This window comes from Amia ocellicauda, chromosome 12, assembly GCF_036373705.1.
Source record: "Amia ocellicauda isolate fAmiCal2 chromosome 12, fAmiCal2.hap1, whole genome shotgun sequence".
Taxonomy (NCBI): Eukaryota; Metazoa; Chordata; class Actinopteri; order Amiiformes; family Amiidae; genus Amia; species Amia ocellicauda.
The window spans coordinates 32,698,009-32,725,740 of NC_089861.1; the positions used below are offsets into that span (position 1 = coordinate 32,698,009).

Sequence of the window (27,732 nt, forward strand, 5' to 3'; positions counted from 1 at the left end):
CATGTTTAATTGAAGTTAATTATTTTGTTCTTCGTTAAATCACAAAGATTTTAAATGTTTTTAAGTGATTTTAAGAATTGATTTTAAAAGTTTTTAATCATAAGTATTAAAAATTTGAATTGTTTTTATATGTAAATGTAAAATACTATATACAATAAAACAGTATTCTACTGCACAAGTCTATCGGGGATGGGAAAACTCCTGAAATGGTTGGATAAGGAAAAGGTGTGTGTGTGTGTGTGTTTGTGTGAGGAAAAAAATAGATTGCACATTGTATGTGAATATGTGTGTATGAATCTAATTTTCTCTTCGAGTGTGTGTGTATATTTGTGTGTGTGCATGTGTGTGTTTGAGTGTGCATGTGTGTGTGCGTGTACACGTATCTGTATGTTATATCAGTGTTCAGAGTTCCTGGTTGTCTCTTTGAGTGTATGTGTATGCATTTGTGTGTGCGTGTACATGTGTCTATGCATTATATCAGCTTGTTGGGACCTGGACCCCTCAAAAGCGCTGACATAGCACTGCCTGACTGACCCAGGAAAAGTATCTGGTAATAACACACTTTCTCAGCATTCCCTGCTTTGCCTCCCTCCTCTACTCCCAGACTCTGCCTCCTGCAGCAACTCCATGGACTACTCCACCCAGTGGGGGTGTTGTGTTGGTCTCGTCCTCATGGCAAGGGCATTGATCCCTCAGCCAAGCCAGTCTGGGCCAAAATAAACTCTATGTGCCTTCTACTACACATGATTATTAGGGTTTTCCCAGCTCCTGAAATGGTTGGATTAGAAAAAGGTTTGTGTGTGCGTGTACACGTCTGTGTTTTAAATCAGCGTGTCTGGAGCCGGACCCCTCAAAAGGGCTGACACAGAGCTGCCAGACTGACCATCTGACCGCCTTCACTGTCACCGCACTGAACTGACCACTGGGACAGAGATTCCAAGGTACATATTTATTTAACTATAGATCAATAGTACGGTAATCTATTTATTTTTCATAGAATACATTTTCCGATGTGATAAAAATCTGTCTCTCTATGTATGTGACTGATTACAATGATTACAATTATACAAATATGAATTAATATCTCTGTCTGTCCGTGACTCTACTGGTGTCTCTTCATCTCTCTGTCTGTGTCTATTTTCTTTTCAAGACCTGTCTCTTCATATCTGTGTCTGCCTGTGTTTAAATGTGATGTTCTGTCTGTCTGTCTTTATGTTCTACCCCTTTCCCCTCCAACTATCTCTTGATCTACCTATCTCTCTCTGTCTTTTCTTCTAGTTCATGCCATCATTACAATTCTTCTTAAAACATCTTCTAAAACTTCTATAATATACATCTATCTAATATTTATAACAGCAACAACAATAACAATAATACAACTAATTATTATTATTATTATTATTATTATTATTATTATTATTATTATTATTATTATTTATGTATTAGAAGAAACCTTTATCCAGGGCAATGTACAGTTTAAACAAGAAGCATTGTAAATCATTACAAAAGAGCAGTAATACAATATACACTACTAACAATTGAAATCCAAATCTTCAAACTCTTTATCAGTGTTTTGATTTGAATCTTTTTAACTCATATTCACTAAATGTTCTCTCTTTTGCTGTATTTTCTCTCTCTCCCTCCATGTCTCTCTTTATCTCTCTGTCTCCTCCTCCCTCATTCCCCCTTTCCTCTATATCACTGCCTCACTCCCTCACTCCTCCTCCCTCTCCTCCACTTTATAACTCTTTCCTTTCCTCGCTTTATCCCTCCTCCCAGTCTCACACACTTCCCCCTCTCTCTCCAGATGTCTATGAAGTTGGCTCTGCTCCTGGCACTTCAAGGTGAGAAAGCCCCCCACACACACACATACACACTCACAACCACCCACTCCAGAAAATTCCCAGGGTGTTTCTACTGACTACAGACTGACTGAGGGATTGAGTTTAGACTGGGCAAGTGGCTGGCCCTGTCTTGTTCTTGTTCCTCTCGTCAAAAGCGTTTCTGTTGGTGATGGAAACGGCTTGTTGCCAGACCAGGTGGAGCTGGGAAAAGTGTTAGTTTATTATAACATGGCTGTGGCTTGTCACACGCCAAATGATGCCACGTCAACAAATTAAGGAAGAATGTAGTCCACAAAAATATTTTAAAAAATAAATGTTTCATGGCTCATGAAACAAACATTAGAAAACAATGCAAGAAAGAGAGAGAAAGAAAATACATATAAATGTATGAGGGGGCAAACAATCCATAATTAATTGTTTATAGTACGCACCAATATAGTCCTACACACAAACCAATATAGCCTACTATGCAAGCAAAATTGCGAACCAATATAGTACCTAAGCAATTTGATATAGTATGTCAGACGTGGGAGGGGTCCCATGTCAGTAAATAAACCAGCCGTTTGAAGCGGCAGTTGGGGGCTGCCAGGACAAAATAGGAGAAGGTGTGTTGTCCTAACCTGGAACTCCTGCTGGATCAGGAACCTTACGCAGGCGATTCACATTGCAACGTGACCCATCGTGCAGATGAAAAGTTGCTGCTCCCAACTTCCTGGGACACGCACCCAGTACTTCAAATTCAGTGATGGGTTTTGGCTCTCCTGGCCCGGTCAAATCTCTGCTGCATACGCTGCTGCTGGACATCTACCCGTAACCTTTTATCATCTGGTGTACAAGTCTGCTTGCTGAAGGTCAGACGATCCAGTGGAAGTTGTAGCTCCCTTTCCAACATCAGCGACGCTGGAGACACCCCTGTGGTCATGTGTTTAGAGGCCCAGTAGTGTAGGAGGGTTTGCAGGAGAGCCGCTTCAAACTGCCACCCTGCGGTCAAGTAAGCACGAATGCCATTTTTGATGGTCTGGTTGAGGTGCTCAACGCCTCCATTAGCCTCAGGGTAGTACAGTGCAATCCTGATGTGCTTGATGGCTTTCTCTGCCAGGTAAGTTGTGAAGTCAGAGGAAATTAATTTTGGGCCATTGTTGGTTGTAATAACATCTGGTAAACCCCAACGAGCAAACAATGAGTCCAACCCCCTCATTACAGCTTGAGTTGTGATGGAGCCTAGCGGCAGGGCTTCAGGCCATTATGAGTACAGGTCATACACAACCAGAAGATAATGAGCATGAGCCAGAGCCCCATGCAGTTCTCCACACAGATCCACCTGGAGATCTTTCCACGGTGACGACGGCCACGGCACCGGAGACAGAGGAGCAGGGGAAGGGGGTGACGATTTCCTGCTAAGGACGCATGCAGTACAGTCCTTGACCAGTAGCTTGAACTCTTTGTCAATGTTGGGCCACCAGACGATGTCCCTGCAACACTGTTTGAGCTTAACCACTCCGAGGTGTCCCTCATGTGCCATTCTCAGGACCTGTGCACGAAGAACCTCTGGGATCAGGGTGCGGTGACCTCTAGCAATACAAACTGCCTCCCAGCAAGACAAATCATCTGTCACCCTGTAGTATGGTAACAGCTCCCCTTCTGTGGTGGATGGCCCGCCCCCTCTGATGTAGGTGCAGAGCTTGTTAAACAGGGCATTCTACTGGGACTCACTCTCACTGCACAGTAACTCCATGGAGACAACAGCTGAGAGAGGCGTGAGGAGCAGCTGCACAAGGTCCAATTCTGTGTCCGTGACTTGCTGGGCAGATGAAGCTGGGGCCACTGCCCGTGATAAAAGATCAGCCACTGTGTTCTGCCGGCCAGGGGTGAATTACAAAGTGAAATTATACTGGTTTAATCTGAGCAGTCAAAAGGGTTTATGGCCTGTGCCACTCGTGGACAAAAGTGCTGTGAGAGCTTGGTGATCAGTGTGTATTGTGAAGGCCCTGCCATAGAGAGATGGTAGAGATGCCAACGCTCACATGCCCAAACGCATGCTAATGCTTCCTTCTTGCCCACTGAGTACTTTTGCTCAGCTAGAGTGAGGCAGCGAGAAGCAACGTTACCGGTTTCTCCACACCATCATGCACTTGAGAAAGTACCGCCCCCAGTGCTATAGCAGAGGCATCACAGGTAACCACTGTGGGCACCGAGAGACTGAAGTGTGCCAGAGTAGGGGCAGAAGTGAGCTGGCATTTAAGTGTCTCAACAGCGTGGTGCCATGCTGTGGTCCATTCCCACGGAACATCCTTCTTCAGTAGGTGGCACAGTGGAGCCATGGTGTAAGCAAACTGTGGGAGAAACTTGAGGTAATACGTTGCCATGCCAAGGAAGGATGCCAACTGGGCAGCCAACTGTGGTTCGGGAAGGTTCCTGATGGCGTCCACGTGTAACAGGATAGGTGCGATGTCAAACATGGAGAGCTTGTACCCCACAAACTCAATCTCGGCAACCTGAAGAAGACATTTCTCAGTGTTGAGAGTGACATGATGGGCAGAGAGCTGGCAAAACACTTGAAGGAGATGGGCATCATGTTCAGCCAAGGTGGCTCCGTGTACCACAATATCGTCCAAATAGATTGACACTCCCAGGATGGACATCATTTTCTGAAAACAACATGGGGCGGAGCATAGAAAACAGAAAACCCCCATATGCGTGACAAAGGCTGTCAGGTCCCTGCTGTCTGAAGCTAGTACTTGGAGATAGCTTTGCTTTAGGTCCAGCTTGCTGAAGACAGTGGAGCCATGAAAATGTGTGGTGAGCTCCTCAGCAGTAGGTAGGGGATATTTATCAGGGATGATGGCCTTGTTGACTGCACGCAGGTCCACACACAGACACAGCTCCCCAGATTTTTTCTTTACGATGACCAAGTTTGAAATCCAATGAGAGGTAATGATGCCTGCGTCAAGGAGTTGCTGAAGTTCCTTTGTGACTTGGTCCCGGAGATACAAAGGCACCCTCCGCAGGGGCTGGATGACTGGAGAGGCTGCAGAGTTGAATGTGGGGTGGTGTACGAACCCAGTGATGCAGCCCAACCCTGTGAACAATGTGGAAAATGTCTGGTGCCATGTGGAGGTGACCTGCAGGACGTCTACAACAGAAGGATCAGACAGGCGAAAGTGAAGGCTGTGAAACAAGTCCAGACCCATAAGGTTGGTACCCACAGCTGTAATGTAAAAAATGGACAGGACAGTATGGCTCTTATACCTCACTGAAATGTGCAGACAGGGAATCAACAGCTACTTGATACGTCTCACTGGCCAACTCCAAAGATGGAAAAATTTGCTGGCCTTCCACTCCTAAACAGTGTATGAGTAGAGCTTGCTTCCTAGGGGCCTCCACATCTTCTAAACCTGTCACCAGGAGATAAGTTTCAAAGGACTGGTGCCAGCGGCTTCAAGTAATAGCAGGATCACCAGGGACAGGCAAGAGTGGTGCCAGTGGAGGTAAAGACAACTCAGCCATCCTCGTCGCCATATGTTGTGTTCAGTAAGGAAGCAAGATTATTGTATGTTGCAAACACTCAGTATTTATTGCAATGCCGATCAGGTTACACATTGTCTGCCCGCACACACACATAACCCCGGAACATCACCGCTGATACACTTGTGCTAGTCACCACTCTCGTAACCTCAGCATTCACAGAACGTGTGAAACTCAGCCTCTCAGCCATGTAAATATAACAGCCTCCTAGATCAAGACTCTCTGCCTCAGCATTCTTGCATGCTCACTACTAGAGACAGCACTTTTGTTCTTGTCAGGCCAGGTGAAAACATTGCTGGTTGGAATAATAACTTGTATGTGTTAAGAAGCGGTGTCTCTAATACAATCCAGATGCATCATCTTAAAAAATACAATTCTTTTGTTAAAAAATCTTTGAAAATTAAATGAGGCAGGTTTCCATTAAATATATAGGGAGAAATGTGCCACCTGAGCTCTTTGTTACTCCAACAATGCATTGTGCCTCAAAGATGGAAGAAAGTTGACTAAATTGCCAACAAGGGTTTTGCCACCAAGTACTAAGTCGAAGGGGTCAAATACTTACTTCACTCATTAACATGCAAATCAATTTATAACTTTTTTGAAATGCGTTTTTCTGGATTTTTTTTTTTTTTGTTATTCTGTCTCTCACTGTTAAAATACACCTAAAATAGACTGATCATTTCTTTGTCAGTGGGCAAATGTTCAAAATCAGCAGGGGATCAAATACTTTTTTCCCTCACTGTAGGAAAACTAAATCAATTTCCCAGAAAGCTGGTCCCAGCAGGACAACCCAATCAGCACAGAACAAGACACATTTCCATGATGACAGGAGCATGGAAGTACATGCAAAGAAAAATGTGAACAATTAAAACCGACCCCGTTTACATTAGCCACGTTCAGGTGCGTATATTTACAGCTGCCCTATGAAGTGACTGAGAGACACGAAAGGTCAAAACGCACCTGGGACACTCGGAATACTCGGATTTAATGTTTTAAAATGGAGGCTGAACTTCCTCTAACATTAAAGTGCAATAAACTTTGGGGTGAAAAGTTTTTACGATATCTAACACAGTCTTATAGTATAAGTTATACCAGATATTCAAAAGTACAAACCGGGACACATTGAAACAATATATAAATTACATCACTTAAAATTTCATCTAGTTTATTTTGTTTACCAGCGCATCGTAAATAACCGTGTTACTACTCCCTGTATCATGATCCGATTAACATTACAATATGGCTTAATTTAAGTATCCTAGATATTCTCCCTTATTATTTATCTGTGGGAGCATGAACTGCGTTACATTATTAAATACAGTGCGCTGGGTTTAATTCTGTCCCGTGTTACCACTACATCTATATAATGAAATATACAGTATGACAGTCACAGTTTCTTAAGAAAAACTCATGTGTATATAAATTCGGCTACAACACTCTGGCATCCATAACTTACTGAACAGTTTTCCACAAATTCAGTGTTAGCATGTTTTCTCTGTATACCTGCAGCTTTATCAATGTGCAAAATAAAAGAGTCACATCAATAACATCGCGGGGCATCAGCTTTTATTTGAATGGGATTCCTTTAAAAATACCTTATGAATGGATCAGTTGTATTAATCGCTAAGTTTTGTAAGGTTGTATGGTTTGTATTTCTGCAGTCGAAGTGTCTATACTTGGATTACTATTAACATATAGTTATAGCGATAATGAGGGATTACAAATATAATTAAAATTTAAGATTCTTCATGCGATTGATCACATAAAAATGTGCCTGTTTCAAACATTTTAATAGTTTTAACATAGTGTAAACAGGGGGAAGCTAAAAACCGTGCCATTTAAATAATTTTGAGAGAATTTACAAGACATCGGGACATTTAAATTAAATCCAGGACGAATATTTCATATTTGCGTGTATTTATAACAAAAAAAAGGAATGTATTTTGTCAGGGCACACTGTATGCAGTCCGATGTAGTCCTTTCTCCAGCAGGATTTTCGCGATCTTTTCAAACACTCTTAAATGTCTTTCTTTCCCGTCCAAGCAATTAATCCTGTGTGGCACTTTTCCACCGTGCATTAATAACTGCTCCAAATCAATCGTTTTCCCAAGGTAAACACACATATTCCTTCTTTGCAAAAGTTTCTACCGCATCTATCGCATCGAGAGTGACCGCCATTACAATTTCCAAATGCAGTGGCGTTGCGTCAGGGACGTCACAGTACTGACCCAGACCAGATTGGGAATCAGCCGATACGATGTACGAAACTGTGCCTCCTGAAACTATAACCCCAATTCCGAAAAAGTTGTGACAGTATGGATTTTTTTTATAAAAACAAAGAGGGGTGATTTGTAAATGTACTTTGACTTGTATTTAAACAAAAACGTATAAAGACAAGGTATTTGATGTTTTACCTAATCAACTGCATTGTTTTTTTAAGGTAAACATTTTGAAATTGATGCATGCAACACGTTCCAAAAAAGTTGGGTCAGGGGCAATTTAGGACTAATTGCAATGTGACAAGTTGAAATAAGAAGGTGATGTGAAACAGGTGAGGCAATCGTGTAATCATAGTATATAAGGAGCCTCCAAAAAAGGCCTAGTCCTTCAAGAGCAAAGATGTGTCGAGGCTCACTAATCTGCCAACAGATGCGTCAGTGAATAATCCAACACTTTGAGAACAACATTCCCCAAAGACAAATCGGTAGGATTTTGGGCATTTCACCTTCTACAGTGCACAATATAATTAAAAGATTCATGGAATCCGGTCAAATCTCGGTGCGTAAAGGGCAAGGCCGAAAACCACTTCTGAATGCACATGATCTCCGATCCCTCAGACGTCACTGTCTTAAAAACCGGCATGAGTCTGTAATGGATATCCTGACATGGGCTCAGGAATACTTTGGTAAACCTTTGTCAGTCAACATCATTCACCGCTGCATCCACAGATGCAAGTTAAGGCTTTACTATGCAAAGCAGATACAGCCATACATCAACACTGTCCAGAAGTGCCGCCGACTTCTCTGGGCTTGGTCTTATCTGAGATGGACAGTAGCACAGTGGAATCGTGTTTTGTGGTCCAACGAGTCAACATTTCAAATAGTTTTTGAACAAAACAGCCATTGTGTTCTCTGGGCCAAAGAGGAAAAATACCATCCAAGCTGTTATCAGCGTCAGGTCCAAAAGCCAGCGTCTGTCATTTTATGGTGGTGTGTCAGTACCCATGGCATGGGTAACTTGCACATCTGTGAGAGCACCATTAATGCTGAAAGATATTTACAGATTTTGGAGCAACATATGTTGCCATCCAGTCGTCGTCTTTTCCAGGGACATCCTTGCATTTTCCAGCAGGACAACGCCAAACCACATTCTGCACGGATTACAAGCGCATGTTTGCATAAGCAGAGAGTGCGGGTGCTAGCATGGACTGCCTGCAGTCCTGACCTGTCTCTGATTGAGAATGTGTGGCGTATTATGAAGCACAAAATAAGGCAACGAAGGCCCCGTACAGTTGTGCAGCTGAGAAAATCCATAATGGATGAATGGGGGAAAATTCCGCTTGCTAAACTTAACCAACTGGTGTCTTCAGTGCCCAAACACTTAATAAGTGTTATTAAAAGAAAACGTGATGTTACACAGTTGTAAACAGTCGACTGTCCCAACTTTTTTGAAGTGTGTTGCAGTCATCAGATTTGAAATGAGTGTATATTTTCAAAAATATTTTCACAAAGTAAAACATCAAATAATGTGTTAATAATGTGTTTTCAATATAGTACAGGCTGAATTTAATTTTCAAATGACTTTCAAATGTTTTTTTGCATTTTCCATACTATCCCAACTTTTTCGGAATTGGGGTTGTAGTTCGGGCACAGGCAGAGGTGCAGCTGAGCCCTAGTGGAAACCCCCTGGCCCGGCACGGCCACCCTGAGATGGAGCTAAATGTTGCTAGTGGAAATGGGGTATGAGACAGCCCCGAAGGCGTATCTGCTAAGGTGGCCTTGAATGGAACCAGCTCTGGAATAGTGCGCGTGTCACCTTGGGGCCACATCCACAGTGCCATGAGCAAAGACACAGAGTGGGGGAGTGCTGCAGTGCCTCTGCCCTCACTGATGACAGTTTGTTACAACATACGAACTATGTACACAGCAGGGGAGCAAGAGTCCAGATCATATGTCCTCCACTGAACACAGATGCAGTCACCTCCTGCTCAACTAGCAAAGCTAGGAGCGGGCACCAACAAGCTCTTCTGTGCTGTAACAAACTAACTCTATAAAAAGTTACATGGCATCACACTATACAGATGGGTGACAAATTAAAGGAAAAAACAACATAAAGTGTCTCAGTAAGGTGTTGGGCCACCACTAACCGCCAGAAGTTTCAGTGTGCCTTGGCATAGATTCTACGAATCTCTGAACTCTACTGGAAGGATGGAACACCATTCTTCCAAAAGATATTCCCTCAGTTGGTGTTTTGATGATGGTGGTGGAGAGCGCTGTCTAACACGTCGGTACAAAATCTCCCAGAGATGTTCAATTGGGTTGAGATCTGGTGACTGCGAAGGCCATAGCATATGATTCACATCATTTTCATACTCATCAAACCATTCAGTGACCCCTTGTGCCCTGTGGATGGGGACATTGTCATCCTGGAAGAGACCACTCCCATCAGGACAGAAATGTTTCACCATAGGATAAAGGTGATCACTTGAAATAACTTTGTAATGATTTGCAGTGACTCTTCCCTCTAAGGGGACCCAAACCATGCCAGATAAATTGTCGAGAATATGGTGAAGGAAGACCATATCACTTTTTTCCACATCTCTGTAGACCAGTGCCTATGGTTTTTGCACCACTGAACTCTCAAATGTGCATTTGTCTATGTAATGAGGGGTTTATGCACTCCAACCCTACTATAATATCTCTCTCTGTGTAGTTCTCGACAGATTGTTCTTGCTGATCACATCCTGCATTGCCATTCTCAGTCAACTGGGAAAGAATTGGTGTTCTGTTTGTTCTGGTGTGGTCTCTCAACTGAAAGAGGGAGAGATGTACACTTTAGGTGTCTCAGATCCAAGATGGGGTGAAAACCTTCATCTTACTTGGGCAGCGAGGGTGGCAGATTGCCTGTCCTCTGCTTAGCGTGAGCCTTAGCGCCCCTCCTGGCTTGGGGGGCGTAGTAACCCTGAGACTGTGGATGGTGCACAGTGATCCAATAAAAATCCACAGTGATCCTCTGCCAGCTGCCTGGTCTGTTCCCTTTGCTGGATCGACCAATTTAGCATCTCCTTGACCAACAGCCCGAAGGTGAAGCCAGAGGAGATGGGGCATCCATGTGTCAAGTGCGGTCCACTTCCAGTACTCGAAATGCCTGCGAGAGCCAAAACTGTCGCCAATCTGATATCAAGGCTGTCAGGGAGCAACCGTTGGCCTGTACACCGTGATGCATAACTGAGACCATCTGGTCAGCCACTACCAATATCTTGCAGATCAGCGGGGTGACCACTGGCAGGGCAGATTTGGCAAATCAAGCTATGTAGAGGGCTATCAGGTTCTCAGTATTACATAGGCCTGCTGCCTGGGTGCCTGCAGCAACAAGTCCTCCGTTTCTGCATCTTCCTGGTGGGGTTAAGGGTAGGGTCCTCCTCTGCAACAAATGGGGTAGGTGGTAACACCTCAGCCAACTGTTTCATGTACTCAAGATCAAAGAGGATCAAAGAGACCATGTCCTCCTCTGAAGTAAACCGTTCACCCACTTTGGATGTAACTACCCGCAAATTAAAGATGAAAGTCTACACTTAAAGCACATCTTGATTGTTTCCTTTCAAAACCATTGTGGTGGTGAACAGAGACAAAATGATGACAATTGTGTCATTGTCCAAATATTTATGGACCTAACTGTATATGTTATATCATGTGTTCGAGGTCTTCGCCATGCCATTGAAAACAGAGCGGAAATGTCTAACAACAAAATGGTGGTGACCATGAAGTTTGCCCTAGAGAAACAGCTTTTGAAGTATAAAGCAATGGAAAGCTTTCAGTTGGCCACATGCTTGGACTTACGCTTTAACATGGATTGGTTCTCCATTGATGAAGTGGAGAGCATGAGGAAACTGCTCTTCACAAAGGTCAAATGTCTTCTGAGGAGAACTCCAGACATTCCCAAAACCCCTCCACCTCATAAGTCACAGTCCAAGCTTTTCACATACATGACTGACCGTTCAAGTGGAAGATGCATGAGTATGGCCATTTCTGATGCTTCAGTGGAAGTTTCAACCTATTTGAGAGAGCCATGCATCCCAGAAGACTCTGATCAAGGAGTTTCCCTACTTGACAAAGTTAACCTGCAAGTACCTGGCCATACCAGCTTCATCTGCACCAGTTCAGAGATTATTTAGTGTGGCTGGCAACTTTTTAAGACCTGAGCATTGTAACCTTGCTGACATAAGATTTGAACAATTGATTCTCATCAGATGTAATGACCTAGAAAACTAACTGTCTTTGTTTTTGCATATTGTAAAAAATAAAATAACACAAAATGCATTTTGTTCTCTTTCCATTTTGTGTTTTACTCCATTAAACACGCTATAGTCACATACATACACTATTGAAACAAAAGGGTTAAAGTACATTAATCAACCTGTTTTAGTATTGTGCTATTTTAATACCTGACAGCCCATTAGGTACTTTTGGTCATTTAGACAATGTAAGGTCTTGTTGGATATATGCAGTATTGTTTCTCTTTGATTTCAGTTATTGGTTTGTTCTACCTCTCTTTGTTTATTGAAGCAATTAATAAGGTAATATAAACTATCTACCATAGCACTGGATATAAACAGATTTCAATACAGTTTTGCCCTAGTACTAAATAATTGCGTGGAGGTAGGGATGCCTCAGAATTAAATGGAATTAATATTAAGGAATATTAGGAATTGGTGTGGAAGGAATAACGGATTGGAATTGAGTTTGCTGAATTGATCCAAATATGGAATTGAGATTAATTGAATTTAGGAAAGTGTTTTGGATAATTAATTGATCTGATGGAATTTAAAGGGATAAAGAATTGAATTGGAATTGAATTAGTGGAATGGACCCCAACCCTGCTCTCTGCCCATCTACTCTCCAACCCCCCATAATCCTGCTCTCTCTCCCATCTGCAGCCCAGCCACATGCTCGTCCAGGGCAGACCGCCTGTCAACCTGCAATCCGCTCTCTCTCTGCCAGTCTTCTGTCCTACATCGTGCCCACTTTCTGCACACTAGTCCAGTTTTGGGGCTGGGGGACAAAAGGGCAGAATGACAGCCCCCCCACCCCCCCTGCATATCACTGAAATGAATATAGTAACAAGTGGTTCAGTGCGCTGTACTGTGTTGTGTTAATGTGATTTTGTTTGTGTGTGTGTCTCCAGTGTGCGTTTCTCTCCCTGTTGATGCGCACTTCTCCCTGGGCAAGCTGCCCAAGCCCGACCCAGAGCTGGAGAAGAAGCAGATAGAGCTGCTGACAGAGCTGCTGCAGAGGCTGGAGCCAGGGTTCAAGCTGCTAGAGGACACTCTGGAGCTCTACCTGACGCCTGTGACCGAGAGCCACCTGGGGCAGGAGGCCAGGAAACTGATGGAGAACCTGACCAAGCTGGGCGAAGACCTGTTAGCAGAGACTGGAGTCAGGGATTACATCTTGTAAGTGAAAGACCTCTGATCTGTTGCTCCTCTTCACCCTCAATCTCTTCTTGGTCCTACTCTTCATCCTCCTCCTTCTCTGTGTGTGTCAGCATGTCTGAATGTGTTTCTGAGTTTGTGGGCGCCTGTCTGTGTGTGCGAGTGTGTGTCACTATCTAAACAGTGTTTGCTGTGTGGCAGGGTGATGGCGATCCAGTCGATGTTCTTGCTGGAGAAGGTGGATCAGGTGGCTCTTGTGGTCTATGGGGACTACATTCGACCTTGGGCGGGGCCCTACATTGAACAAAGCATTGGCAAGATCCGCACAGTATTGGACACTGTGATGCCCGTCCCAGAGCAATACCACCCCAACCCCTCCCCATCTGCCTCCCTGGGAAACTAGAACACCCCACACACACCACTGATCACACAATTCGCCAGGGTGTCTGCTAATAACTACATAATCATAATAAACATAAACAATACATGTAAAAAAAATTATATAATGATACTATTAATAATAATAATATTAATAGGAGTATAATAACATTAATACTCCACCTGACTTATTCTTAATAAGAGGAAATGCTGCTGCACAGCTAATAACTGATACAGTACATATCCCTGCCTGAGGCTATGCAGCAGAATGCACAGAGGAACGCACTGCACTGACCCACAACACAGACACTGTGTCAATCTGGTGGCCACTGTACCTGCGATGCAATACTGAACCCCCAATAAAAGTCTTGATTCTCGCTCTTTGCCTTCTCTGTGTGTTCATGAAGCCAACAGCATGCGTGTGTATGTGTATGCATGTTTGTATGTGTGTGAATGTGTACATGTGTGTTTTTAGTGTGTCACAGCCTGTGGGACACTGTGTAGACACACTGTACACACACATATTGAACTAACACAGTCTGAGGGACAGTGTAGACACACTGCATACACACACTGAACTATTACAACAGTCACTGTGTTGTATTTATAGTTTCCCCCCCCTCTCTATTTATTTATATATTTTCTAATAACATATTTAAAAATAATTATTTTATTTGATTACAATATGCTCCACCTCCCAAGGTGGTCTCTGTACCATGTTGTTTGGTTTCTGTACACTGTGTTGTTGCTCTAAAAACTTTGGCAACTCTAGAGCATTCCTGTCCTGCCAATAAAGCACATTTTGAAATTGAATTTGAAAGCAAGAAACGGCAGCAGTTCAAGTTAAAAATATATAAATCAATCAAATAAAACACCCAGTATGAGTCTTCCGTGGCCTGATTGCTGACACAAGTGTGAGGGTCAGGTCAGTCTGTGCAATAACGTCAACCTGGCCAGTGCATGTCAGGGTTTCGGTACAAAGTCCAAAATCAAAATCAAATACAAAATTAACACTCATGTGCCTGTGTTACATATACCTGTGTGCAGTCTACACCCCCTCTGTGGAATCCCCTTATTACAATGAGGAGTTTTTCCACAACCTCCACGCAGAGATCAGCCATTTCCAGGCCAAGAGGAATGTGTTGCTTGGTGAGGATTTCAATGCCAGAACAGGCACAGAGCCAAACTGTATAACCCCATCTGTATCTCATCCCTACCACAATCCAGTCATAAACAAAAATGGGACAGAGTTAGTAAGTCTCTGTCAAGCCTTGGGCCTGTACATCTTGAATGGCAGGATCAGAGGGGACTCTTTAGGTCGCTTCACCTACAGCTCTTGGGACTAATGTAGTAGATTATAGTATAACAGACATAGACCACTCCTTCATGTCCTCCTTCATGTTCCTGTCAGGCAGCAAATCCCCCTGTCAGATCACTGTCAGGTCACTGTGTTCCTGAAAAGAGCAGGACAGCACATAAACACACAGACACAGCCCTGTGAGATCAGCCTGAATAATCATACAGATGGGCTCCAAACAGTGCAGTGCTCCAAACACCCCTGGTCCTGGAGAGACCCTATCCAGTATGTTTTGGAGGTCACCCTTCTATTACCAATTTATAAAAACCTGAAAACATCTCTCAAGTCAAAAAATCCATTGGTTGATTTGCTTAATTGATTAATAACTCACATGCATTCCCAGTATTTAGAAAATCATGATTTAAGGTGACCTATGAGTTGAAGTGGATTGGGGCTCTCCAGGACCAGGGTTGGAGACCACTTATGCAGACCAGTTCACCAATGCAACCAATTCCCCTGAAATCACAAACCTCATCCATACCTTTCACTTAATACCATTCCACCCCAACCAGACAGGCGTAAACCAGGCAGTTCAACAGATCAAAGTCATTTTCCAAAGAGTCATGATTAAAGTTAACCTTAAAAAGAAAATTAACAACCAACCAAAAGTAGCAGAGAAATGGTTTGATGCAAAAATCAGAGGAAAATATGTCAACCATCAAATCAAAAACATCAGGCACTGAGAAACCCTGATTTACATCTCAAAAACGGTGAAACTATTAAAATATACAAACACTTAAACAGAAAGAGTTTTTTGGGGGGGGGGGGGGTTTCTAGACAATTTTAATAATTATACCAGTCTTTTCTGTCTTTTGAGAAAATCAGCTAATAAATAAATATAAAATCCTGTTGATCCATGTCAGGTTTATTTCTTTGTCTTAATTATGTACCATTACCTGAATATATTTGACCTTTAACACATCCTGGTATTAGCTGAGGCCATGGGGTTGTGCAAGTGAAAGCCACAATGCAGAGTTTTGCTTTCCTTGCCTCCTATTTGCAAATCCTCCAGGTGACACTGATGCAGCATGGTCAAGAACTGGAGGTACACACCTGCAAAATCTGTCCTCCAAAATACAAAACGCATTAAGTTTCTAGAGTTCATAAAACATGTGAAATATGTCTAGGTATGTTAGGTAGAGTGAATACTGCTGTTCAACTTAACAGTGCTTACCGACACACCATAAAACAGCACAATTAAGAAGTGTCTAAAAACCAACACATACTTACACACATCATTGAGTGTATAAAGTTCTATGGAGCTTTTGAATTGGCCATGATGAAACATTATCTAATTCTGGTATGTTTCTTGAACTGATAGACTTTGTTTGTCACATTTCTATCTCAGACTCTCAAAGAGCTTTACATGTTAGGGGGTCCCACCTCCACCACCACCAATGTATAGCACCCACCTGGATGATGTGATGGCAGCCATAATGTGCCAGTACACTCACCACACATGAGCTACTCAGTGGGGAGGTGGGCAGAGAGAGATTAATGACAATTATATTGGGACATTTTTTAAGAGTCCTTGATAGATTAGGGCCATAGATTTGGTCAGGACACTGGGGTCATAGCCCTACTCTTTTCGAGAAATGCCCTGGGATTTTTAGTGACCACAGAGAGTCTGGACCTCAGTTTAATTTCTCATCCAAAGGACAGCACTCATTCATAGCACAGTGAATCACTGTACTGGGTCATTGGGATCCACCACCCATCACTTATAATACGGAATCGTCCCATAATTAAATTTATTTTTGCAATTTCAGGTTTTACTGTAAGAAGCTTGCTATCAGTGTTGGGCAGTGTTCAAATTGGATTAGAGTTTATGTGGAGTCCCCTAATCCTGGGGGGGTTGGGGTGGTATGGCCAAAAAAAAAAAAAAAGTTGTATCTTCTTCGTAATGACATTATCCTTCAAGAAAAGACTATGGGCATAAATACCTTAATAAATCTCTTACAATCTCTCTTCAAAATAACAACCATTACAATGATAACCATACATAAACAAAACAACCTATGTTTTCAATTAAACTATTAACCCCAAACAAAACACAGTGGTGTTCACAAACTTTTTCTCAGATAGTTTCAACAGCACCCCTTCAACAGCAATTGCATTTTCAATTAAATATTTAACTAGTTATCACTGTCTAACCTCTGCTAGACCTAGATGAACAAACATGCATCACAGGTGCATTTCTTATGCACTATATAATTTTACATTTCCTGAATCTTTCACAGTAATAATATTTTTTTAAATTAGTTTTTATTGTTGCTAGATCTCACAATGATAAAATAAGGAAGATATGGTTTAGGCGACAATAACAAAAAAAACAGTTGGTAAAACATTTCTTTGCAGAGCACAAATAGATGACATGCAAATAGGCTGACATTAAATTAAAGATGAGTGTCTAAGCATTGTTTTCTCTTCAAATCATAATGAGGAGAAATTAATAACTGGAATAATTTCATTCAGAATGACGAAGTTTGCTCCATTTAACCATGTTTTTCAGAGTAACGATAGCATAGCTTCCTACAATGGTCTGATAGATTAAAAAAAACATAGCTATTGGCTACGTTACAAATGAGCTGATATTCAGCACGAAGGTGAAAAAATCGATAGTTATAGTAACTAAAGTGTCAACAATCCTAAATCAGAGAAGAATTTTATGTTTACACTTTGTGACAGGCCGCTGTCTGTCACGGCATGTCTGCTGCTGGCGCCCGCTGATTAGGTGCTCATGTGCTGCAGCTGTGTTATCCGCTCCCTCGCAACACAGAATCGGAGGACGTGAAGTCAAGGCCCTCCTGGACTCTGGCTGTAGCAAGACACTGGTCCAGGATGGCCTGGCTTCCCGGGGCACCGGGAAGTGAATGCACAGAGGGCACGCTCGTATCCCCAGTTCCATGTAGAAAAAGATTTACTATACAGAGTAACCAAAAATCGAGGGGGGGACCCGGTCATGAAACAATTGCTGGTACCACGTTTGCACAGGTGCTGTGTGTTTCTCTCTGCACACAAAGTACCTATGGCGGGTCACCTGGGTCGTGACAAGACCTTAAGCCGCATAACGGACCGGTTCTTCTGGCCAGGCATCAAAAAAGAAATAGAAAGGTGGTGTGCTGTCTGTCCAGAGTGCCAAAAGACCAATGCTAGTGCGGTAGTGCTCCGCTGGTGCCACTGCCTCTCATGGAAATACCATTTGAGCACATTGGGATGGACTTAGTTGGTCCGTTAGAGAAAAGCTCAGCGGGGTATCGATTTGTGCTGGTCATAGTGGATTATGCCACTCCTGTGATTCCTCTACGGACAATGTAAGCGACTAGGATCGCCGAGGAGCTGTTTAAGGTCTTCACTAGGGTGTGGATCCCAATGGAAATCCTGACAGATCAGGGCACTCCCTTCATGTCACACGTGATGTGAGACCTCTGTAGGCTGCTGGGGATAAAGTCCATCAGGACCTCAATTTATCATCCCCAAACCGACTAGTGGAGCGCTTTAATAAAACACTCAAAAATATGATCTGTAAGTTTGTGAGCACAGACTGGGACAAATTATTGCCGCCCCTGCTGTTCGCTGTACGGAAGGTTCCCCAGGCGTCCACCGGATTCTCTCCCTTCAAGCTGCTATACGGGAGGTGGCTGAGGGGCATCCTTGATTAAATAAAGGGGGACTGGGAGACGACCACCCCTGAGAGATCGACTTTCGGCACTGGGGAAAATTACACAGTCGAATCTCTTACAGGCCCAGGAGCGACAACAGCGCTTGTACAACAGGGGAGCCCGGTTACGATCGTTCACACCTGGGGACAAGGTATTGGTGTTACTCCGAACTTCAACACCTAAGCTGCTGGCTAAGTGGCAGGGACTCTTTGTGGTCACATGCCGCTTAGGGGGTGTCAATTATGAGGTGTGCGTGAAACTCTATTGCACCCCCTATTACAAAAAGCAGGCTGTCAACGCAGAAGTGCATAAGATGTTGGAGCTGGGAGTCATTGAGAAGTCACAGTCAGAGTGGTGTAGCCCTATAATCTTAGTGCCAAAGCCTGACGGCAGCACTAGATTCTGCGTTGATTATAGGGAGCTCAACACAGTGTCTAGGTTTGATGCCCCTCCGATGCCCCGTGTGGACAAGTTGCTGGACCGGCTGGGCGCTGCTCACTTTTTTACGACACTGGACTTAACCAAGGGATACTGGCAAATCCCCCTCAGTCCAGCATCCCAAGAGAGAACCGCTTTCTCCACTCCTCGGGGTGTGTACTAGTTCCACACTATGCCTTTTGGGCTGCATGGAGCCCCAACCACTTTCCAAAGGCTGATGGACTGTGTACTCCGACCCCACCAGCGAAGAACACCCAATAGTCTTTCTTAGCAAGAAACTATTGCCCCAGGAAGAGTGAGAAGGAGTGTCTCGCTATAAAGTGGGCACTCGAGACGCTCTGCTACTACCTCCTGGGGCATCCCTCCACCCTGGAAATGGACCATGCCCCCCTGCATGAAATACTCCAACCAACGCATCATCCGGTGGTATCTCACCCTGTAGGACTTCAACTTCCGTGTGCGTCACCGCCCCGGCCCACAACATCTCAATGCCGATTTCCTCTCCCATCCCTTTTCCTCCCCTTCCCTTGTCCCTTCCTCTTCTCCCTTCTCTCTCTCTCTCTCTCTCGTCCCGCCTGTCGGGCAGTCCTTTACTGGGGGGGGGGGGGGGTGACACGGCACTCTGTCTGTCACAGCATGGCTGCTGCTGGCGCCGCTGATTAGGTGCTCATGTGCCACAGCTGTGTTGTCCGCTCCCTTGCAAAGAGGCTGCAGACTCACGGCACTCACTGCCTTGTCTATTTAACCCCTCTCCTTCCCCGAGGGAGGGAGCTAACTACGGTGACACAGATCTGACAAGCATCCCTGTTAATTGCCTGGAGCACCCCATTTATGTGGACACTGTCGTGTGCTGTTGTTGCATTGCTCCCCTTTGTGTTGTTTTTTTGTTGGACTTAAAATAAAGCCCGGACACCACATTCCAAATCCCTCTGTCTCCACTAAATGTGTCCGGCTGGTACACACTTACTTAACTGGTGAAAACTCGAGCAGTCTCCGCGATGTCAGTCGCTGCTGTAACTGATTCACTGTGAGTGAATCCGTGATGGAGACCAATTGACGTGCTCCCCACGTGTGCGTGTTTAGAACGTCACTGAAGAAAAAACAATTGATTCTGGAACACTGATGAAAATTGGAAGAAGCCGACAAAGTCGTCTCGTATCCAGGCATTCATTTCGACAAAAAATTATATTTTTATTCAATAAAATATCGGGACCCCCCCAAGTTAAAAGTTCTCTCTCTTATGGGGGGGTCCCATACCCTCAATTCAAACACTGGTGTTGGGGTCATTACTGATAAAATATAATATATTAGTTGTTATTCGTTTCTTGAGAAAAACTAATAATATTAGTATTACATATTAGTTATTTTAAAATGTAGCACATCATATTACTCTTTACATTAACTGATACATTACTTCCCTTTGCCTTGCAAAACACTGTGACTAATCTACATAGTCTGGTAATGCATTTTGTGCCAGACAAATAAACTGTAACTTAGAGCTGTGGGTTACCTTAGTTCTCAGGTCATTAGTGTAGAAAACTTCGAATTAATCTGGCTGGACGATATTATCTTACTTCCACACAAGTTTTATGGATCGGCAACTTCATTACAATGGCTCAACAATAATAGAAAACAAAGTAATCTGCTAGTAGTCTTTAGTACTGGGTAACAGTTAAAACAGTAAATACACAAAAAGTGGAAGCTCAGTAGAGATCGATGCACATCTCCTGCACGGAATTCACTGCTGTTAAGGTACAAAATAAATCAACACTGTAAAAGACATCAAAAGACAACCATTAACTAATGGGAAGAGCCTTCTGACCTGCCAATCATTGAAAGTATGCACCAATGCTGCCCAATAAGGGCCCTGCTGGCAGGAGGAAGACCCGCCCCTGGCATCTGTGAAAAGTCTCCTCCTGACTGCATCTGCCTGCCATTTCTTCTTTCACCTGCCTGTGATAGTGCTTTAGTGTTGTTATCTTGCAATTGAATTAAAGTTTTTAGAAGTATGCTCACCTGCTCTTCGGATTTCGGTTTAATTTTTGCTAATCCTCTATGGAATATTATTCAAATTTTTTGCCTCTTCGGAGCACAGACTATGGTCTTTTTAAGTGCTATTGCTTCTCTTCGGAGATAAGTGTGCAGCAGGAGTCTTGCTCGGAGACGACCTCGGTCCCTCCACTGAGATCTGCTGTACGATTATTACCTCCTGTACCATCCATTCTTCTTTTACAGATTCGAGTAATGAAAGAGAGGAAGGGAAGACTGGAGCAGCCTCCAGTGGCTGGTCTGCTGACCATTCCGCTTGACCTCTGTCACCGGACTTTAAACTGCTTGACACATCAAAGAAATCTCTCGACAATGTGGGGGAAAAATATATAAATCCTATCCTTCCTTTGTCCTTGGTGTGCTGTTACTCCTAACTTGGTTATCAGCAGTTCACATTCCTTTCCCACAACGTATTATCTGCAAAGTATCTTCCAATGCAACTGGCAATGTAGAGGTTATTCATGAGTAAAGATTAAAATATTGATGAGATGGGAAGGCTTAGTTTAGAATGCCAATGAAATCACTGCTAGTTATTAGAAATTGCCATTCAGAGACTGTTTCTAAAATGTTAAGGCGCCTTGGGCGTATGTCCCAGAGGGGGTATAAAAGCTTTGTTCTGTCTTTTGGGGAACAGTGTCATGCAAGCCTAAAATCCTTTGAGTTCTGTGTTGCACTGTTCCTCCCGTGCACGTAATAAATTCTGACTAGAACACCCGACTCCAAATCTTTCTTCTACCACAACAACTCGACACTGTCGACCTCGACCAACACGTCGACCTCAACCGACTCTGTTGATCCCTTGACCACATTATTGATCCCTCGACCTCTCTGTCGACATTGACCTCGGATTTTCACCTCTCTTCCATCCCTTGTTGACCTCGACTAACTTTGTCGACCGCTCAACCAAATCCGTTGACCTTCGTGCCACTCTATTGACTGCTCGACCTCAAATTCATCACATCAACCTTCTATTGACCTCTGGACACCCGTGTCGACCTCTCGATCCTCGGGGTCGACAACCTCAACAAAAACATTGAGGTGAACAGTATCTGCACTGAGGAGTTTGGTGAAGTCTTCTGCCTCAGGAGCTGTCAATCCACATAGAGGGTCTGGACAAAAGAGACATAGAGATGGATCTTCTAATCGGGATGAAACTGAAGGGTGCATTTCACCGGTGTTTCTGCTGCCTGAATGAGGAGCATGCCCAGAGCACACTGACGGGAGAAGGGGGCTGTGTACACTGCACAGCTTTTACGGAGGCCACGCGCCGTAAGAGGGCCAGGAACCCCCTGACGACCAGCTGCCGCAGCAGAAGCTCCGCCCACCGCTCTTCTGTGGGCTTGGCTACGTGCGGACCCCCCGCAAGTGCTTCTCCGCCAAGGCAGGACAGGCGGCAGTCATCTTCCTCCCGGGCTTCACCAGTAAGGGTGCAGTCCATCTCCCCCTCTCGAGCGATCGAGCAAGACAGCAGACGTGCGGACGTGACCGGGAGTTCTGCGCCCCTGAAGTGAAGCAACAACAACAAGAGCGACACACACAGGAGTGCCTATACCATGGATCTACCTCCCACAAGTTGAGCAAAAACAACAGCGACACACAAAAGGGGAGTACTGCTAATATGTATTTTTCTAATGCCATTTACCGTTTGTCGTGCAGCATGTTTACCATGGTTAGATCCACCGACCATAACGATAATTTTACATGCACAAAATACGTAGTTAATAAGGAGTTGGCAGAACAAGTAGGCGTGTTGGTAGATACTCTTAGAAAAATAAAAGAGGCCGAAAATTGGATAGACTCTGTCTGTAGAACCCCGGATTCGTGCTCTGTAGCCAGCGATAGGCTCACAACGGCGGATCCACAGTCACAGCAGGATCGCTGGGTCTCGGTAACAAGGGGCTCTAGAAGCACGAAATCAAAAGCTAGAGCTCCGGCGCACCAGTCTCCCATCCGGAGCGCAAACAGATTTGAACCCCTCGGCGGTGCGACTGCTGAGAAGGTGCTCATTATTGTAGACTCCATAGTTAGAAATATAAAGATTGTGTCACCAGCAGTAGAAGTAAAATGCCTCCTGGGATCCAGAGTCTCTGACATCGAAGTTAAATTAGACGAACTGCCCAGGGGTAAAGTTTCTACTCTGGTTATTCACGCTGGCACTAACGATAACGAAGACAGTGAAAAAACTATGTCAGAATATAATTGTTTCCGGCCCGCTACCAACACTACACAGAGGGGATGAGGCCTTTAGCAGGCTGTCCTCTCTAAATCGCTGGTTGACAAGCTGGTGTGCATCAAATAATTTCACTTTTGTGAACAATTGGGATTGTTTTTGGGAAAGGCCTGGCTTATACAGAAGAGATGGGCTCCATCCTAGCTGGAGAGGAGCTCTAATGTTATCTGATAATATAGCTAGTTGTTTAAAAATGTGACTCCTCAGAGCACCGGTCAGGCTGCAGCCTCGCAGTCCTACACTGCAGTCTGCCTGTAACTTCCAGCATAGCCTGACCCCGATCCTAGATCCCTGCCTGTGGGCATCCAATAAAGTACATAGTCTTGAAATTAAATCTTATACTAACAAAATGAATAGTTATCCTATTAAAACAGTAATTTTTCATAGGCTTGAATGTATTCCTTCCTCTCGGTGCCCTCGCTTTAACAATAATAAAAGTTAAAACTACACAACAGAAATTCCCTGCTCAAATCACTTCTCCAATGTATAAGTTTGCAGTCTTAAACATTCGCTGACTACCTAGAAAAGCAGCCTTAATAAATTACACCATAATTGACACACACATAGACATGCTCACCTTGACTGAGACCTGGTTAAGACCAGACAACACTATTCCATTAGTAGAAGCCGCCCCTAATGACTTCTCTTAGTGCCAGAGGGCCCGTACAACAGGCCGTGGGGGGGGCCTAGTCACCATCTACTGTACAGACCTGCGCCTATCTATTAAGCCATTAGACAGCTTCACATGTTTTGAAATTCACCACGTAGAATTTAGGCTTAATCCACCTCTTCAGCTTATAGCTGTTTAACGGCACCAGGCCCCTATTCCATTTTTATGACCGAATTTAGCGATCTCTTATCTAACTTAGCCATACACTATGATAAACTCATTATTTTGGGGGACTTTAACATACATATTGACATTAAAGATGACCCCCTCACTTTTAGTTTCTTGTCCCTATTGGAGTCTGTAGGCTTCACTCAGCATGTGTCAGGACCCACACATCGTCACAATCACATACTAGATCTAGTTATTACCCGTGGTACAGATTCACAACCTAATTATATTATCAAAAAAACAGCCGATTTCTGACATTTTGAGCTACCTGGAGTAGAATCAGACATACAGGAGTGGAACCTAGAAACTCGTTGCCTAAATCCTACTGCTATTCATAAATTTACTACTCTGTTGCCAAATGTTAGCTTTATCAAAACAGGATCTGTAGATTAATCATTAAATAATTTCAACAATACACTATGCACTGCTTTAGATACAGCAGCCCCATTAAGGGCACGACAAATTAAACCAACGATACACTCAACATGGTTTAACGAGCACTCTCGGTCACTTAAAACAGAATGCCGTAGATATGAGCGTAAATGGAGAGCAACAAAACTAGAGGTCTTCCATATGGCATGGAATGACAGTATAATAAGATACAAGCTAGGACTGCCTACTACTCCGATTTAATAGAGATGCATAAGAATAACACGCGTTTTCTTTTTAACACAATAGTGACACTTACTAATCAGCAGGTAAAGCCTTCAGAGGTCATCCCCCCAATATCACCTGCAATGACTTCATGGACCATTTCAATAGCAAAGTTAACGGCATTAGAAAACAGATAGAACTGGAAACATACACAAATACTATAGCCGATGCCTGCAGTCCTTCTCTGCCCCTGCCTACCTTGGAATCGTTTAACACAGTAAATCACCAGGATTTACATTTGGTCTCTGTAATTACTCAAATGAAAACTACAACTTGCGCACTAGACCCTATACCTACTAAACAATCTCTGAAATTAATTATTCACCTAATACACAATATTATTAATGCCTCTTTATCCTCAGGATCTGTTCCCGAATCGTTTAAAATAGCTGTAATTAAACCACTTCTTAAGAAATCCAGTGCCGACCCTAACCTACTAAAACACTATTGACCTATCTCAAACCTTCATTTTTCTCCTACATGTCATCCATAGGAGTTTTTTGTTTTTCTCTCCTAAATGGTTTATTTATTTAAATGTTCACTTTATTTTAGATCATGTAAACTGTTTACAGGTCTATATTTATTTATTTTACTTTATTGTATTTATGCATTTTATTTTTCTGTACTTTGTTGTATGTTTTCCAGTCTGTAAAGCACTCTGTGGCTACCTGCAAAGGGCGCTATACAAATAAAAATGTATTGATTGATTGGTCCTACTCCTTGCAGGCGCTCTCCAGGGAGGGTGCCTCTGCTCAGGGAGTTCAAGGAATTTAAGCATAGGCTAGCCTCCACCCGTGTGGGCATGACTTCCACTGGAAGAGGATGCCCTCCCTCAGCTGCCACCACCACCAGCACCGGAAGAAGCGCTGTCCCATGTGGCATCATGCTCAGATATCTCTGATCCTCCATCTTTCAACGAGGAGACCGAGGTGGTGAGTTTGGTGTCTGGCAGGCACTGTCCTTGTGGAGAAATCAGAACAATCTGCACCTCGGCTCCCCCCTCAGATACCCACACAGAAGGGAAGTCATCACCACAGATGCTTCTGGAACAGGCTGGGGAGGGCAGGGGAGTCAAAGGACTGTGGAGCGTCCTCTGGTCAGCCACACACATCAACGTACAGGTGCTGCAAGCAGTGCGCTGCTGCACCACTTTCACCATGGTCTGGAAGACAGACACGTCCTGGTTCGGACGGACAACACGTCAGTGGTGTCCTACATCAACCACCAGGGAGGCCTACTCTCCCCCAGAATACATCGTGTAGTGTGTAGACTTCTTCTGTGGGCGCAAGACATTTTCTGCTCCATACGGGCAATTCACCTACCAGGCATATCCAATACAGCGGCGGACATTCTCTCCAGGGGAGTCTTTCTGCTCCAAGACAATTCTGCATCCACGCTGAAAGTTTATCTGGCTGTCACCTTAGCATGCCATGATAGTCACGGGAGGTGCGTAACGGGCAATTTAAGCACTAATTAGTTAATTAATGTATTTGTTTCTTTCACTTTTATATTGTTGTGTGCACTATACATTTATTAGTTTATTTTCATTTATGAAGTATGTTCTTTTACTTCCTTATTTTGGTTTTATTATTTTCCATGTTAATTGGGTTATTGGGTTTCTAATCGTTTTTTCCTTTGTTCGGCCCAGAACACGCCACCAGATACATTCTCACCTGGACCTACCTGCATAATCTCTCCCAATCACCTTCACCTGCACCCTGGTTCTCTGCTTGGACATATAAGCTGAGAGGGATCGTTCAGCAGAAGACAGACATAGAGGTTCACAGACGGCGCTGCTTGTGAGGTGGTGAACAGCGGACGCAGAAACAAAGCCAGTGCTGGAGAGGGGAGCAGAGGAGACTTTTGCGGGTCTGATGAACTCCTTATCTTCCAGTGGATTACAAATAGTACAACGGAGACTCTGAATCCGGAGACGGCGATGAGATACATTAAGGACTTGGCAGCAGAGCAGTGACTGCGAGAGCTTCGAGCAGCTAAGTCCATGGGTTTTCTTGACTGTATGCAGAGTGGAAATTAGGGAGCGCACGAGTAAAGCGGCTTGGAACACGAAAATTAAGAGCCATACGCATTCGTACTATTAAACTCCGCTTTATTTGGAACTGTGTGCATCCCCTCTTCCCTGGTATTTGCCACGTTCAGCTATATCTAGAGAAGAATATTATTGTGGGTCATATTGCAGAGTCATGGCGAGGAACGGACTGTGAACATTAATTCTTTTTTCTCCTTACCTGAGGTCTTTCATTTCCAGTCTGCAGCTGTCCGTCTGGCCACCAGGGTGTTGTCGGGCCGCGAGAAAGCGGATGAGGAGTTAGAACCACTTACCTGTGTTACTGGAGTATTGATATCTGCGAGAGGAAGGAGAAGAGTTATTAGTTTCTTTTGTACAGGAGATATATTTGTATAGGAATAGTAGTTTTATAGGATTTTACTAGCATCCTTTTCTCTTTCTTATTTTTGGTTATTTGTTTGGATAGGGTTTTTAGTGTTTTATTGCCCCTATTATTAAAGGTGGTTTTTAACTAGGTTTTACATAGTTATTTTTACATAGATAATCCTGTACATTTATCCAGGACAGTCTTCATGCCCTGCCTGGAGCTTGTTAAATAAATATTGTTATGTTACCTGCCTGTGTGAGTGTCTTGGGGTTCCGTCGAGCCTGCCGGGGAAAGCATTGGAGTGGGTAGACGAGCTCCTCCCTCGTATATCAAAGGGGGTGGCGTGGTCGGGTAGTGTAGTCACCCCTAAGCACCCACTAGGGTGTGACAATAAGATTGACAATGTTTCCCCAGGAGCCCATTTCCTGGTGATCCAGTTTCTGAAAGGTGTGAGATGCTTGAGACCACCAATAAAGGACACAATTCCAGCCTGGGACTTGGAATTAGTGCTGAAAGGACTGAGCAGTGCTCCCTTTGAGCCCATCTCCACAATGGAGCTTCGCTTCCTCTCGCTCAAGGTAGCTTTCTTGGTAGCGATAACATTGACAAAGAGAAATTGGTGCCTTGTCTGTGGATAAAGCCTGTCTAATCTTCTCGGGAAGCAACGACAGAGTCACTCTGAGGATGAATCCGGCCTTCCTACCCAATGT

At 43.8% G+C, this 27,732-nt stretch overlaps 1 protein-coding gene and 1 long non-coding RNA gene across 2 annotated transcripts; both read left to right on the top strand.

The window, feature by feature from the left end:
* Positions 1–802: 802 nt before the first annotated feature.
* On the top strand, positions 803–13,775 carry apoa2 (apolipoprotein A-II). The gene is made up of 4 exons (XM_066719380.1): positions 803–941; positions 1,808–1,844; positions 12,774–13,041; positions 13,222–13,775. Exons 2-4 carry the CDS (start codon positions 1,808–1,810, stop codon positions 13,421–13,423), a joined length of 507 nt encoding a protein of 168 aa, XP_066575477.1. The 5' UTR covers positions 803–941; the 3' UTR covers positions 13,424–13,775.
* Positions 13,776–22,148: 8,373 nt separating this feature from the next.
* LOC136764974 (uncharacterized) lies at positions 22,149–27,268 on the top strand. The gene is made up of 2 exons (XR_010821281.1): positions 22,149–26,072; positions 26,275–27,268. It is a non-coding gene; the product is annotated as an uncharacterized LOC136764974 (long non-coding RNA).
* The last annotated feature ends 464 nt before the right edge of the window (positions 27,269–27,732 follow it).